Genomic DNA, 16,636 nt, shown 5'->3' on the forward strand with positions numbered 1-16,636 from the left:
GACATGAGATTTTTTTTTCTCCCCCTGACTGTATGATACACCAGGCACTATGCCACACCCTTCACGGGTCCTATATCGTGTGTGTGTGCAATGGCACCATGAAACTACTATTATTTCCATTTTACCTATGAAGAAACTGAGGCTCTGAGTGGCTCAGCCAATTGTTTAAGGTTCTATACTTGAAATATAGAGCCAGCAGCCAAATGTTTTTCTCTCCAAAACCCCTGATCTCAAACAGTACACGTCTCACTTGTATTTACTACTGACACTAATACGATGAAGACTTTCGTGGAAAGGAGGAGACTCTCCTGTCACAAACATGCTGTAAAAATACATGAGCACACACAACTTAGCCAACTCGATGTTTTCATCAGTGTAGCAAATGCATAATGAATGGGGCATCAAAGATACACATAGACCACCCCCCTCCCCAAGTAAGGCTCAGTTTTTATTTGATTTACCTTCCTCAATTTATTCCTGTTTTTTTTTTTTTTTTCCCATCAGTGAATATGTAAACTGTGTGCAGGAACTGATATATTGTGAAAAGAGCCCTGGAATGGGGATACTAAGCCCTAATTTAGAGTATTTGATCTTGCTTCATGCCATGCTTTGATCATGCTTCCCTGCTCCGCTCTTACTTTTTTTTCTGCTCTTACTTTCTGGTGGGTTCTCCCCATGTAGAAGCAAGAAGGACACACAGATTGTCAGAAGTCCTAGATGTCCATCCTTCAGATTAGCAATTCTAGTAAAAAGATTCTCTCTTTCCTAAGAGTCACAGCAGAAATCTCACAGCTCTCTCTCAGTGGGCCCATCCTGGAATCCATCTCTGTGGCCCTGAGAATGAGGTACACATTCACTCACAGGGTCTGGATCTCCCACTCATCCCTGAGCTGTAGGGTGGGATCATTTGAATCTCATGGGCTGGCAGTAGAGAAAGTGAGATTTTTCTAAGGGAAAATTGAGTTGCTATTAGCAAAAGGAGGAACAGGTGCTGAAGAGGCACAAACTGTAGATTTCCAACACACAATCCCTACCTTCAAGAATTTTGTTATCTGGCGGAGGTGATAAAGAATGACAACATAGTTTGGTAAGTGCTTACATGGGAGTAAGTGCATACTACTCCCATATAGAATGTGTTATAGGCATTTCGTAAAATCTTAGGTAGACAGGATGGTCGAGGACTCTCCAGAGGAGACCACTAATGACATAGCAAAAGCATTACATGCATTCCAGGCAGAGGGAACAGGCTATACAAAGGCTTGAAAATAAATGAGAATTTACCATATTCAGGGGCTATAAGAAGTTCAGATTGGCTAGCTATTGAAGCAAGAAGGTGGGGAAGGCAGGTTTCAGGGTGGAGATGTGGGAGGAGCTCTATTCGTTTGCTGGGACTGCAAAACAAAATGCCACAAATTGAGTGGCAAAAATTTATCATCTCAAACTAGAAGTCCAAAGTCAAAGTGTTGGCAGGGTTGGTTTCTTCTGAGAGCTGCAAAGGAAGGATTCATTATATGCCTCCCACCTTGGCTTACAGATGGCTGTCTTTGTGTTCACATCGCATTCTCCCTGAATCTTCACATTGTTTTCCTTTCTGTTATACTGCGTCTCTGTAAGCAAATTTCCCCTTTTTATAAGGACATTGGTCATGTTGGATTAGGCCCCACCCTAAAGACCTCATTTTTAACTTGATCACCTCTGTAAAGACCCTCTCTTCAGATAAGGTCACATTCTGAGGTAGCAGGGATTAGGACTTCAACATATGAGTTTGGAGAGGGGATTGGTGCAATTCAACAGGGGCCAAACCATGAAGGGCCTGATAACAAATGTTGAAGAACATGAACTTACAAGCTTTAAAAGTATGAACTTTAGGGAAGTCTGGTTGCCTCAGTCTGTGAAGTGGTTGCCTTTGCCTCAGGTCATGAAGTCCTGGGATCGAGTCTGCTTCTCTCTCTCCCTCTGTCCCTCCCCCTCCCCCGACTCGTACTCTCTCTCTCAAATAGATCAATGAAAATATTTAAAATAAATAAATGAATGAATGAATGAATGAATTTTAAACCCATAGGGCCTCAATGAATAGTTTTAAGCAAGGAATTGCTATAATAATCCTTACACACTTTAGAAAGAGAATTCTACAGCATGGAAATGAATTGGAATGGTAGGATAAGGGAAAGGCAGCCCAGTCATCGTGTGAATTAAGTCTGATAAATCATTGGTGCCCTGAGAACTTAAAGTGAAATGATGAGTAACCCAATATATTGGATTTAGAATAATGATGGGGTGAGGGTGGGGTATGAGTGAAAGTGGCAACTTAAGAATCTGTTGTGATAAACTAGCCAACAGGTAGATAGTAACTCTACTCAGAAAATGGTAGTGAGAATAGAGACATGAAGGTTGTTTGAAACTTGTTAATGAAATGGAAGTATGGGATGGATCATCAGATGTGGATAGTGAAGAGGATTTGGAATGGGAGGGATAGTTGGATGTTGAGTGTATATTAATTCCATTCACATAGACAAAAGGCCAGCGCGAGGAATAGCTACTTGATAGGAAAAATTGTGCATTTGATTTCTGAGTTTCTAGTGTCTGGGGCACATGCGCATGTCAAAAGTCTTCACTAGAGAGGTCTGGACCTCAGAGTGCCATTCCATTGAAATTTAGATATGGGAGTAGCCCATATTCAGGAGATGGTGGAAGTCATGGGAATGGCTCTGACCTACACAATGTGTGCAGTGAGAAGAAAAAAGCAGTGCCAAGGAAGCCCAATGTGTAAGATATTGGCAAAGGAAAGAGGAAAGAGAGTTGCTATAAAACCAGGAGAAAAACCAGGAGCTGACAATACCCCAGACACTGAGGTGGGAGAAAATTTCAAGGAAGAAGGAATCTTTAATCATATCGAATGCTGCCATGTTCTGTAGATAAGGGTAGAAGGCTGTTGCATGATAAAGTGATAAGGAGGTGATTGTTAATCAAGTTGAGAGCATCTTGGGGGCTGTGGTGAAGAGAGGTGGCATAGACTGAAGAATTAAATAGAGGTAAGAAAGTAGACACAAGGAATCCAGGCATGCCTTTCAAGAAGTATGGTGATGTGGGGAAGAAGATGGCCATAGCAGAGTCAAAATCAGTCAAAGGACTGATTTTTTAAAAAGATTTTATTTAGTTATTTGAGAGAAAGCAAGAGAGTACAGGCAGGAAGAATGGCAGAGGGAGAGGGGGAGGGAGACTCCCCACTGAGTGGAGAGCCCAACAGAGGGCTCGATCCTAGGACCCTGAGATCATGACCTGAGCCAAAGGCAGCTATCTAACCAACTAAGCCACCCAGGCATCCCTAAAGGACTGATTTTCAAGAGGAGAGATTTTGAGCTAACTTAAAAGCTATTATGAAATATGTAGTATACCCAAGAGAGAAGGTGGTAGAGAATGGTATTGAGGTTGAGTTGCCTTTTGAAGAGGGGAGAAATGTCTATCGTGGCAGGAAAGAAAAAAGAGGGTGGGTGGAGATGTGGGTGTGTTGACAGGTGTGGTGGTAAGACACCAAGGGAGTTGTCATATGGTGGCTTCTATTTCATACTTAAAACAAGAGGAAGAGACAGCGTGCATTGATTGGGGAGAAGAAAAGTGGGGTACAAGTTTTAATAAAAATGGAGGAAGCTGATGTAAGAGCAGCAGAAAGAGCAAGAAGTGATCAGGATATCTAGAAGGATGGGTAGGGCACAATTGGAAAACTTAGCCAGAGGCCAGAGATCCTTCTCTGCACAATGGTGGGACTTTCCATTAACAACATCGGCAGCCCAGCAGCAGAAGCAGAGAAGGCAGAGAGGTGCCTTGAGCCAAGTTAAGGATGCTGCAGGAATAGACGTGGAAGAAAGAAAACAGAACTGAGTAATTGAGGGTATGATTAAAACAGAGGTAAAATGGTGAGCTGTATGGTTGACAGATTAGAGGCAGAAAGAGGTGGGTCAGAAACTACAAGTGGACCCAGGCCATTGATGTTGACTAATACAATATTGCTTCAATACTGCATTAGTCATGATTTTCCAGAGAAAGAGAACTGATAGGATACGTGCAGATAGAGATAGATAGAGATAGAGATAGAGGAATAAAGGGACTGTAAGGGAAGTGGGGGGAACTGAGTGAGTGGAGAAAAATTAGAGAGGAAGACAAACCGTAAGAGATTCCTAACTCTGGGAAACAAAGGGTTGCAGAAGGGAAGGTGGGTGATGGGATGGGGTAACTGGGTGATGGGCATTAAGGGGGGGTACATGAGGTGATGAGCACCGGGTATTACTATATGTTGGCAAACTGAATTTAAATTAAAAAAAATACTTTTTAAAAGATCTTTAGATATGTGTATCTCCATAAAAATACAGATAAAACTATAAAGACACATCTATAAATATTCTATATAGAAACCTATATAGATATTCATACACAAATGTATGGCATCTATCTAGATTTATTTTGGGAATCACACAATTTTGAAGGTTGAGATATACCATGATTTGCTGTCTGGAAAGCCAATAATGTAATTCAGACTAGGTCTGAAAGCCTGAGAACCCGGGTAGCCAGTGGTATAAATCCCAGAGTCCAAGGCTCGAGAAGATGGATGTCCCAGCTCAAGAAGAGAGAGAGAATATGTCCTTCCTTTCCTCCCGTTTTTGTTCTGTTTGTGCCCTCAACAAATTGGATGACACCCAACCATATTGGTGAATATGGCTCTCCTTTATTCAGTCTACTGATTCAAAGGCAATCTTTTCCAGACACGCTCTCATAGACACACCCAGAAATAATGTTTCACCAGCTATGTGGGCATCCCTTCATCCAGCCAAACTGGCACATTAGAGTAACCATCCCAAATACTACTACTAATAATAAAATCACATTGTTGTCGTCATCACCAGCATCATAAATGAATATCCACATTTATCATTAAGGGGAGATGAATAATCATCTTCCGTTCTGGCTGAAAGTGGAAATCTTGATTCCCCACATGCATAGATTATAGGGCTTCATCATTCTAAAGCCCATATCACCTCCAAAAGTCAAGAAATGCCCTTGATGCAATAACGGAAAGAAGCACCTACCGTTCCTGAATTTGTTGTAAAATGGAACACAAACCTATATTCTATGAGACCGGAGGATCCTATATCAACTAAGATGGGTTGTTTTGAGATGGGCCTATGCACTTCCCAGCCTCCAGGTCAAGGAACTGGAGCCACAGCTGCTGAGAGGGAAGTCTAGGGACTTTCCACTTAATACTGCTATCAGCCTGAGGGACTCTTCAGAAAGTGTGGTCTCACTTTCTTGCTATCATGCTCAGCCAAGGGCCCTCCAGGCCACAGCTGGCTTGGTCTTCACCAGGGTGGAGAACTGGTGTTCTTTGAGTAACAAGACCCTCTAGGTTGGCATGCTGAAATCCCGCATTCTTGTGATTCTTCCAAGCCCAGGGCAGGATTTGAATCCTCTGTGTTTCTGTTCCATGTCAAATTGCTGAGAGCTCATGCAGACAGGGTCCCATGGGGGTGACCATGGAATTTATCATCTAGATCAGAACACTTCTGTTCAGGACAAGTGCTCTATCCAAATGAAGGCCAAGACAACAGGCATATCGAAGATTGTCCCCGGCAAATCAAGACTATGGTCACCTTAAACCTAGCCACCTGAAAGACCTAGAACCCCCATTCACTTTCACTTATCCCCAATTGTTCACCTGACAGGATGCAGGGACCAGGCTGCCAGTCTCACATCTTTCTAGCATAACTTTTTCCCCCTGCAGAGGTACCTACTATCCTGACTTCTATTACCATCAATTTGTTTTTGCCTGTTTTTGAAAGTGGAATCAAATAAAAAGTACTCTTCTGAAGCTGCCTTTTTCTGCTCAGCCTTTTGGGTGAGGTTCATGCCTGTTTTTGCACACTGTTGGGTGAATGTATCCTTTTTCCTTGTCATAGTCATAAAGTATTCCACTGTATGAATGTATGAATGTATCACCTTTTATTATTTTTTAAATTTATTTATGATAGTCACATACACACACACACACACACACAGAAAGAGAGAGAGAGAGGCAGAGACACAGGCAGAGGGAGAAGCAGGCTCCATGCACCGGGAGCCCGACGTGGGATTCGATCCCCGGTCTCCAGGATCGCGCCCTGGGCCAAAGGCAGGCGCTAAACCGCTGCGCCACCCAGGGATCCCCCACCTTTTATTTATCTGCTTTACTGGTTCTTTCTGTTTTGCTGTTTAATATATTAGTTTTTAAAGATTTTATTTATCTACTAGAGAGCATGAGCAGGTGGGAGGGGCAAAGGGAGAGGGAGACCTGGGATTATGACCTGAGCCCAAAGACAGGTGTTTAACGGACTGAGCCATCCAGGCATCCTTTTTGTTTTGTTTTTTAAAGTTTATTTATTTAAGTAATCACTGTACCCAAAGTGGGGCTCGACCTCACCACCCTAAGATCAAGAGCCACACACTGCTGAGCCAGCCAGGTGCCCCATCTGCTCTATTGGTGATGGACATTTTAATTGTTTCCAATTTTTGACTATTAGAAATTTTGCTGATACAGATATTCTAGAGCATGCCTTTTGTTGCCAATATGTACCCATTTCTGTAGAGCATGTGAAGTTATTGGGATATGGGGGGTGTGCATACTGCTAAGTCTTAATGGATAATGCAAAATGGTTTCGGAAGTGCTTGTACTAATTTTCCTCTGCCCAAAATATATGAATTCCAATTGCTCTGCATCCTCAACCATATGTCATTCTACAAGTATTTTTCAATCATAGCTATTCATGTTGTGGTGTTTCATTGTAATATTAGTTGGCATATACTGGATGACTAATGACACCGAGCAACTTTTCATATATTCTTTAGCCATTTGGGATTTGTCTTTGCAGTAAAGCGGCTGTTCAAGTCTTCTCCATTTTTTCTTTTAGGTTTTCTGCCTTTTTCCTATTGGACTGTAAGATCCTTTATAAATTCTGGAGTTGAGTCCTTTGACTGTTTTGTATGTTACAAATAACTTCTCGCACTCCGAGGATGATTTTTAAATTTTCATTCTCCTAATGGTATCATCTGATAAACCAAAGTCCTTATTTGTGAAATAGTCCCACTTACCAATATTTCCTTTAAGGTGCGAGTTTTTAGGGTAATATTCAAGAATCATTGTCTCCTTCGAGGTCATGTAGAAAACGTTCTGTCTTGCTCTTTATTTTGATTTTTTTTTTTTTTTTACTTCTTTTGGAAAGAATGATTTTTTTAGTAATACAGTTTAGAGAATGAGTGGCCAATAAACCTTTCCAGTCATTACAGGTTTAAAAATAACTTTCTTTTGCCTGTATTTGTGAATCTTGGACCAGATACAGACTTTTTGAGTTGCACTTGAGCCACAATCTATTTCTGTTGGAGCTCTGGAAATGTGGCTCCAAATTTTATTGCTATTGAGTGTTGCAGGTACCAAGAGAATCAGCTTCTCTTTTCTTCAGGACGAACTTCTCTTCTCTGAGTAGTACCTATATACATTTGTATCTTTCTTTTTTGTTGCTGGTTTTGTTTTTAAAAATTGACATGTAATGGACATATGACCTTATGTTAGTTTCAGGTGTGCAACATAATGAGTTGCTATACCTATATATTGGAAAATGATCACCACAGTAAGTCTGATTATACTCATTCCATGTGTAGTTATAATTTTTTTCTTGTGATGAGAACTTTTAAGATTTACTCTAGCAACTTTCAAATATACAACACAGGATGTATCTTTGAAATTCAGAAGTTTTACAAAGATAGGTGTATTCTTCCCTTCCCTCCTCGTAGTAATATATTTTGGAACTGGTGAATTATTTTAATTTTGACTTGAGCCTTTCTTCAGCTCTGCAATTTTTTTTTTACCTTTTTATGCTTATTTATTTCTTCATCATCTGCTCTGGAAATTCTATTACATATTTTTTGAATGTTCTGAAAAAGATTCCATGTCTCTTTTCCTTTTCCCCTTCATTTTATTAAATTACCTACTTTTTCCTCTGGATTTTGGGAACATTCTTCCAGCCCATCATCTAATGCATCCATTCCATATTGGGCAGTACCATGTCTGCTATTTCCTGCCTCTACTGCATTTTATGAATTTGGGAATCATGTGTTTCTGGATCCAAGTACTCTTTCTTGTTTAATATGATTCTTTTTTCATGGCAGCCAGCTCTTGTTATATCAAAGCAACGTTTTCTCAGTTTTCATCAAGCATGTAAATTAGACTTTAAAACTATATTTCCCCTACTTCCCACTTAACTTTTTCACTGGGGGACATTTCTCTGAATTCTCAGATTAACCTCTCTGTTTCAAAGAGGTAATAGTAGCCCACACGGTAAAAGCACAGGCATTTGAACTAGACAAACCTGGGTTTGAATCACAGTTGTGATACTTGAATTCACCTAAATCTTCTTGAGTTTTGACTTGATGGGTATCATAAAACCCTCATTCCAGATTTCTTTCAAGGATTAAATGAGATCATATATGTTGAGCAACATGGGTTTGAACTGTGCAGATCCACTTGTACGTGACTATTTTTCAGTAAATATGTTGGAAAAGTTTTTGGGGATTTATGATAATTTGAAAAAACTCGCAAAACAGTGTAGCCTTGAAATATCAAAAAGAAAGAAAAAAGTTAGGTATTATTGTGAGAATATGGTGTATACTATATATAACATACAAAATATGTCCTAATCAACTATGTTATCGGTAAGGCTTCTGGTCAACAGCAGGTTATTAGAAGTTAAGTTTGGGGAGAGTCAAAAGTTACACCTGCATTTTTGATTGCGTAGGTGGTTGGTGCTCATCCCTTAAGTTGTTCAAAGGGTAAGTGTACTTAGACTAGTACTTAGGGGTATGGTTTATTTCCACCATCCTCATCTTTACTATAATATTCAACTACTGAGTCTTTGTTTCTCTTTGTTCCTTCTCACATAGAGGTGTCTGCTTAGTCCAGATTTTGGTGGCTGGGTTGGTGGGGGAGGTGGTCTATCAGAGATGGGGTAGGCCTTCATTTAATTTCCCACCATAGAATAGTAAATTCAGCTTGTACTGTGCTCCTTAAAGATCACCCATACCATTCTCTGCCAAGACTGTGAGTGGAAATTTTCTCTAATTTCTATGAGTGACAAATAATTTCTCTATTATCTGTGATGAGTTATTTCAAAATGACACTGGAGGGAGAAAGGAGTCGAAAGCTATTGGCTTTAGTTAACATTTTGGTCCCGAATGTTGAATTTAAAATTTAGTCTAAGTAAAGAGAATTAACACATGAAAGGTATTGGTGAAAATACAGTTGAATATTTATATCGTTTGGGAATAAGGCAGGCTTGCTAAGCATCAAACCAAAGGCCTAATACATAAAGGAAGAGATTGATGGATTTGATCACATTAAAAATATGAAATTTCTGGAAGACAAAAAACAACATCAGAAACCTTAAAAAAAGGAGAGGCCAAACTGGAGAAAGCCTTTACCATAAGACACAACAGTAATCATATCATTAATGTAACTCATAAGCCTTAAAAAATCAATAAGAAAATATGGAACCCCATCACAGGAAAATGAGCTGAGGACATGAATAAGTCAGAAGTTAACTGAAGAAGAAACACCAAATAGCCATGAAACATGTGGGCAAAATGTTTTAATGTGATTTTTTTTTAAATGGAAATTAAAACAGCACTATCATGCTATGTCTCATGTACTCATCTGGCAAGATTATTAAAAGTGTAATAGTGGGGATCCCTGGGTGGCGCAGCGGTTTAGCGCCTGCCTTTGGCCCAGGGCGCGATCCTGGAGATCTGAGATCAAATCCCACGTCGGGCTCCCGGTGCATGGAGCCTGCTTCTCCCTCTGCCTGTGTCTCTGCCTCTCTCTCTCTCACTGTGTGCCTATCATAAATAAAAAATTAAAAAATTAAAAAATAAAGCGTAATAGTGTAGGTCAGGGTGTGGGGAAAATCGAAAATTTATGCACAAGAAGTGGGCCTGCAAAATGTTTACATTTTTTATCTAGAGGAATAATTTGGCAATACAATAAGAAGCTTGAAAAACACAGGACAGAAAATACTAATGCTTCAATTTTGATCTTAAGGAAATGAGTATGTGTGCAGTTTTATCCACCAATGTGTTAATCAGAGAGATATTTAGAATAACAGAAGACAGGAAAGAACATATTGACCTAACAAGTGTGATTCCATTTTTGAAATATATTTATAAATTCATAATGTTAGCTTGGTTAGCGACAATATGCATGGTTTTCTCTTTTTTTATGGTTTTCATTTTTGAATTTATCTGAATCATTTATTCTTCAATAAATACCATTAAAACGCACTTATACACACATATAGTGTTTGATTTTATTCATTAACACTTTATTAGTGAATTAGTTTTATTCACAATTTTTATTTTGTTAGTGATGCTGGTATGTTGTTTTTGTGTTTGGTTCATTAGGCTTGGTAACAGGGTTAAGCCAATTTCACAAAATGAATTGGGTTGCTTTCATTCTATTTCTGTGTTCTGGAACACTTTAAATAGCAGAGGAATTAATCTGTCCCTTGAATCTTTTAAACAGCTCCCCATAAAACTATCTGGGCCTGATTACTTTGGGGAGTGTTATTCTGTGACGATGTTTCCAATTTCTTCAGCTTTCCTGGTCTACTCATTCTTGCCACTCACTTTTGAAACACCTGTAGTGATTTCTATTTCTCTAGTGAAAACAGAGCTTGTATTAAAACCTGTCAACATAAAAAGGAAAATTCTCTCGTAATTTTAGTATTTTTTTATTTTCTGCACCTGTGACTAAATCTTTTTTCTCGTTCCTAAGGTCACGGGTCTGTTTTGCTTCTCTTTCTCTTTCTTTAGATCTATTCATTCACTTTATCCATCTCTTCAAATAACCTCTTCTAAAGTGAATGTATCAATTATTTCCTTAATTTCAGGGGGGCACTGGACAAAGCCTGCTCCACAAGTATTCGTTAGGGAGCTGACATGAGAGACAGCACACACCTGAGCAAAGTTCTTACATTGGTGGAAAGAGTGAAGAAGAGGAAAAGGTACAAAGCCTCTTTAATGCATAGAGTGGAGGTGGCACATGTCACTTCCACCCCCATGCCATTGGCCAAATCAGTCATAGTCAAAGTCTGACGTTACGAGGTAGGGAAATACGCTCTGGCCGTGATAAGGTTCTGATAAAGCTACAGATCCAAGAAGAGCTGAAAAATTGGAGCTGATACTGCCCAAAGATCAGAACATTGATCACCATGTTTCAAAGAATCTTTAGACTAGCAGATACATTAAATGGTCTAAATTTTATACCCATAGGTATAAAGATGATTGGGATTTGACAAGGATAAACAATATCTTTTATTTATAGTGTAGCATTGATGTTATTTTTTTTTTTAAAGATTTTGTTTGTTTGTTTAACAGAGAGAGAAAGAGAACACAAGCAGGCAGGAGGAGAGGGAGAAGCAGGCTCCCCGCTGAGCAGAGAGCCAGATGTGGGGCTCCATCCCAGGACCCCAGAATCTGACCTGAGCTGAAGGCAGATGCTTAACCAACTGAGCCCCCCAGGGGCCCCTGAATGTTATTTTGGGTGTAGTAAAGGCTGGAAGGCTTAGGCATACTGAGGTCACAAGCAATTTATTGAACAAAGAGTTTGGTCAATTCATCGATTCCCCCAAATTTATGCCTTAGAGGTTCTGTACTATCACCTCCCACGCAGTAGGTGAGGAGAGTAGCCTGGAGAGATCAAATAAATTAACTGGCCGTGATTATAATGAGCTCGTCACTTGCTATTTCTTTTCTCTGTTCTGCTGGATCCTGTGTTCTGAATTCTGCTCTACAGAGCAAAGCTGTCCAAAGGAATCCGACATAAAAAGCCTATATTTGGTTGGGGAAAGCATGTCACATGGCCAAACTTAAGGCCAATATGGAGCTGGAAGTGGAATCCTTCCATAGATCAAAGTTGAGTATATAATAAAATCTTATTCTTTTTCCTTCTCCTCCCCTCTCTTCTTCTCTCCTCCTTCCTCCTTCCCCTCTTCTATCTTCCTTCTCCACACCTCCCCTCCTTTTCCTTCAAATGCATTCAGTTTGAAGTCTCTTCTTATTTAATTTCAGGTAATGCATGGCTTCTTTATTCCACATCGTGGCCCAGGCCATTTCTGCCCTCTTGTCATCTTCTATTCCAGCAGCAAAAACACCCAGCTCCTTCAAGTGATTTTGTAGATCCTCACGGTATACAAACCCTTGCACATGGCATGGTGCAGGGAACTCTGGAGCCACCAAGGGACTGTGGTTTAGGCACTTTGGTCCCTCCATGGAGTCTTCTTTACTACCCCTGTGCCTTAGAAGGCACAGGATGTCTGTGAGCTTTGCCACTGCTAGCCTTCACAGAAGAACTGGTACACGGATCCTGTGCTACAGTTCTGTGGTCGAGCTGCCTCCAACCTGCACACCTCTACCCAACTGGAGATTTATTTGACCATGGGAAGGAGCCAGGAGCAAGTGATCTTCCCTGGAGACAGGATCTGTAGTAGTCAGCTCAGACTTGATTATGCTGCTGTAACTAACAATCCCCAAACCTCTGACTTACAACAACAAAGGTATTATTTTTCACCCCAGCTGGATGGCTATGACTCTGATCCATGGCAGCCCTTAACTGGGTCATTGCTAGCCATAAGGCAGAGTAAGAAAAGGAAGGAGTTGGGGGGAATTACAAATGACTCCTAAACATCTGTTCAGAAGTAGCACAAATCACTCTGTGCATATTCTATGTCCAAAGAGAATCGCATGCTCAATCTTGACCTCATTGGGAAGGTGAAGTATAATCCTTATCATAGGTATAGGTAGTGAAATTTTAAACAATAATCAAATCTGTACATGCATCATGTACTTTTCCTCTCCCTCTCTCCCCTTCCATTCTGCTATCATCATCTGCAAAACCTCATAGCCTGGGAGTTCTTTGTCTAGAAAAGGCAGGATAGTGTATTTTTCAAACTCAACCATTTTTGGTATAAACTGTTAAAGTTCCAAAGCCTGTATCCTTGAAACCCAAAACGCTTTTCTTTAAAGAGCCTATTCTCACAGATGTCTCTGAAGCCTGCCTTGAAAGATGGGATCAGTAGACCTGACACTCTTTTCTCTTTTTTTCTGCACTGTCATCCCGTCCCTGGGAAGGAAGCAGAAAAATATGAGCTGCTTCCTGAACAGAGGAAAAAAGCTTAGAGGAGAACAGGAAATATATAAGGAAGTCATCCATTAATAACATACACTCTAGCAGGGTTGGCTGTGTGTGTGGATAAGTAGGTCCCTTTTAGAACTGAAATGTCAGGGCATCAGGGTGGCTCAGGGATTGAGCGTCTGCCTTTGGCTCAGGGTGTGATCCTGGGGTCCTGGGATCAAGTCTCGCATCGGGTTCCCCGCAGGGAGCCTGCTTCTCCCTCTACCTATGTCTCTGAAAAAGAAAAAAAAAAGAAAAAGAACTGAAATGTCTCCAGACTGAAGACAGAGACTGGCATGATTTTGGAATTGTCTACCAGAGTTCTCTAGTTCTAGTGCTGTCCAATACAATGTTCTGAGAGGATAGGAATGTTCTATATCCGCACTGTCCAATACAGTCTGTGTAGCTATTAGGCACTTATGACGTGGCTAGGATGACGGAGAAACTAAACTTTTAATTTCATTTAATTTTAATTAATTTTAGTTTCAATAGCCACATGCAGTTGTGGCTACTGTAGTGTATAGTGCAGCTCTAGATGTTAGCAGAGACAGTGTTGCTACAAGTCATACAGCAACTTCTGATATCTTTCTTTCATTTATACATTTAAAAACCCTGCTGTGCCTTGGTTTTTAAAAATATCTCAAAGTGGAAATAATTTCAGTTTGTCTAAAGATTATATTGACATTATAAGCATAGCACAGTTGGTTAAGAGAAAACCATGCCTTCACTTATTAATTGGCTGGAGCTGCCTGACCTAATAAGCAGAGGCTAAATTCACAATTAATTAAAGATTTCATGTTCATTCAGCCAAGACTTGCCTCAAACCATCTTTTGTTCAGCTGGCCAGCAAGATACTTAGAACCATATTTAGGACATCTTGCAACTGTAATCAACATATGCAAAATATACCATTTCAAAAAAAGTTCTTTCATTTATCAGATTAGTAATTCTGTCGCAGGAATGGCATTTTGCTCTATTATGCTAACCATAATCATATTTGTAGTAAACGGATATGACAATGTACTGCATAGGAATAAATGCATGTTATTTAATTAGTGGTGATTTAGCCAATAGTTCTCTAACTTTGCTGCCTACTGGGCAGTATCATTTCTCTATTAGAGGTGGGAAACTCAGGCTCGGAGAGATTATGTAATTTTTTTCCAAAGGTTATATAATTGGTATTTGGAATTCTAATATACGAACTCCTATCTGATCCAAAGCCCCTACCACCCCACCATGCTGTTCCTGACAGGGGGTGATGAAACCTAAGTGCAATCACCTATCTCTTCCAAAGGACAGAGGCTGCGCAAGGAAAGTCAGGGCCCCTTTGCAAGGAGCCAACTGATGCCAATGGGAAACTGCTGTGTAGAACGCTCCAGGCCTGCCGCAGCTGATGCCCCTCGATCCCCTGGAGGTGGAAAGGAAATGGGAACAGCTATGAGACTGGAATCTAATTAATACACGAAAGTTGTCCCAGTCAACCTGGTTCCGTAGACACGATGCCACTGTTATTATGTACACCCTTCTTCTATTTTGTCTTCTGGTTACCTCCTGGGTTTGGCAAAAATTAAGGGTGAAACTTCTGGGATGCACGCCATGCGCGGTCAAGCCCGGGGCCCCAAGCTTGACTGGTCCCCTCAACAACGAGCAGGTGGCCTCGTGCAATTTTTTGAGCCACGTATCCAGCAGGCATACATTCCCTTCCTGTGGATTCAAAGCAGCAGCGTGCCTCACATTCACTTAAAATACAATGAAAGACAGATGCTCGCTTTTCCTTCCTCGCTGCCGTAGTCCTGCTTTCACTTTGCTATTTCGAAGGCAGCGAAACCTTTCCCTCCCCGGAGTGCTACAGCGCAAAGCCCCTCTCTCTCCGGCCGCCACCCTCCCGCCCCCGCCCCCGCCCCCGGGCGACGCCGCCGTCCGCGCAAACTTTGCACGCGGAAAGGTGGGCAGCGGGGGCGCGGGACTACGAGTCCCAGAATGCACGGCGCCCGCCGCACAGGCGCAGCGGGGACCACCCCGGCCCGCCGGCCAGGAGCCTGCGGAGACTCCCGGGTCCCCGCGCCGGAGAGGGGCTGGGGGCGGGCGGCCGGGCGGACCTGGCCGGCGCCGAGGGCGGCCGCGGGCGTCGGCATGCAGGCGCGGCGGCGCGCGTGAGGAGGATGCGGCAGCGGGCGCCGCGGCGGGCGGAGGAGTAGGCGGCGGTGCCCTGGGAGCGAGCCGCGCGCGCGGGCCAGACGGCTCCCGGAGGCTCCCGGAGGCTCCCCGAGGCTCCGCAGTGCCGCCGCCGTCGCCGTCGCCCGGGAGGCTCCGCGCGGGAGCCATGTAACCCGCGGCGGGCTCCGGGCTGCTCCGTCCTCGCCCAGCTCCCGGGCCAGCGCGGCAGCGGGGCCACGATGAAGAAGCAGTTCAATCGCATGCGCCAGCTGGCCAACCAGACGGTGGGCAGGTAGGTGCCCCGGGGCGCGCAGGTGATGGAGCCCGCCCCTCCGGGGCCGCTCGCGGGCGCGCCCCCTCCTCCCCGAACTTCCCCGCCCCGGGAGCCCTTCTCCGGCTGCCAAGCGCAAAGTGTGACGCATCCTCCACCTGCGTCCCCGGCCGCCCCTCCGCCCCGTCCTCCCTGCCTTTCCCCGGGACTGCCCCTTGCCCCCCTACCCGCCCCCCACCCCGCGGCCGCCCGGCTTGCTGGAAACAGGTGTTTGCTCCGATTGTGCTAGAGGCTCCCGACCCGCAGCCGCTCTCCGACGATTCCCTCCCCTGCGCCGAGTTCAGGCTGCTGGGGGGTCCGGGGTGGGGTGCGGTGGGGTGGGGAGGGGGGGCAGGGAAGTGTTGGGCCTGGCCGGCTCGGCGGAGCGGAGCCTGCCCCTCCCGCCGTGCTTGCTCTCCGGGGACTGTGACTGTACGAGATGCCGGACCCCTGTCTTGGCCGGGTTTCTTAAGGCCGTAGGTGTCGGAGAGGGGATCGGAAGGGGTGAGGGGGAGAGGGGGCAGGGAAGGTGCTGCTGGAATGGCGCTGCTGTCGGCTTTGGTCCTGAGACTGATTTCAGTAGAGGGAGGGAGGCTGCAGAGAGGGAGGTCCAACTCCTCTGGAAGATGAGATAAGCAGAGGATCACAGCCAGGTAGGGGAGGGGAACAGAGAGGCCCTCTGGCCAGGAAGAGCCGGGCCCTAGGAGGCTGCGGGACCCAGCCTGCTGTCATCGCCGCCGTGAAAATGGGCTGCATCTGGGCTGGTGTCTCCGGGAGCCGCGCTCTGCAGGGTGCCAACATCTATTAACGTTACATAAGGATTCTGGTGGGTCTCTTCCAAGGCTAGGCATGCCGTGAACTCAGGGTTGTTGTTAGGTAGAGGGGATTTTTCGCGAAACTTCTGCTCCTGGGGAGGGATTTCCCTT

The 16,636-nt window shown here is 43.4% G+C and overlaps 1 protein-coding gene across 5 annotated transcripts in view; it reads left to right on the forward strand.

The window, feature by feature from the left end:
- The first annotated feature begins 15,486 nt into the window (after positions 1-15,486).
- ARHGAP44 (Rho GTPase activating protein 44) overlaps positions 15,487-16,636 on the forward strand; it is a 167,648-nt gene continuing 166,498 nt past the window's right edge. For all 5 annotated transcript variants that reach the window (XM_038536921.1, XM_038536924.1, XM_038536925.1 and 2 more), the window contains exon 1: positions 15,487-15,692. In XM_038536921.1, coding sequence (XP_038392849.1) covers positions 15,640-15,692 — 53 coding nt within the window. In that variant the 5' untranslated portion in view covers positions 15,487-15,639. The remainder of the gene's footprint in view (positions 15,693-16,636) is intronic.

The sequence above is a fragment of the Canis lupus genome, chromosome 5 (assembly GCF_011100685.1).
Source record: "Canis lupus familiaris isolate Mischka breed German Shepherd chromosome 5, alternate assembly UU_Cfam_GSD_1.0, whole genome shotgun sequence".
NCBI classification, from domain to species: domain Eukaryota; kingdom Metazoa; phylum Chordata; class Mammalia; order Carnivora; family Canidae; genus Canis; species Canis lupus.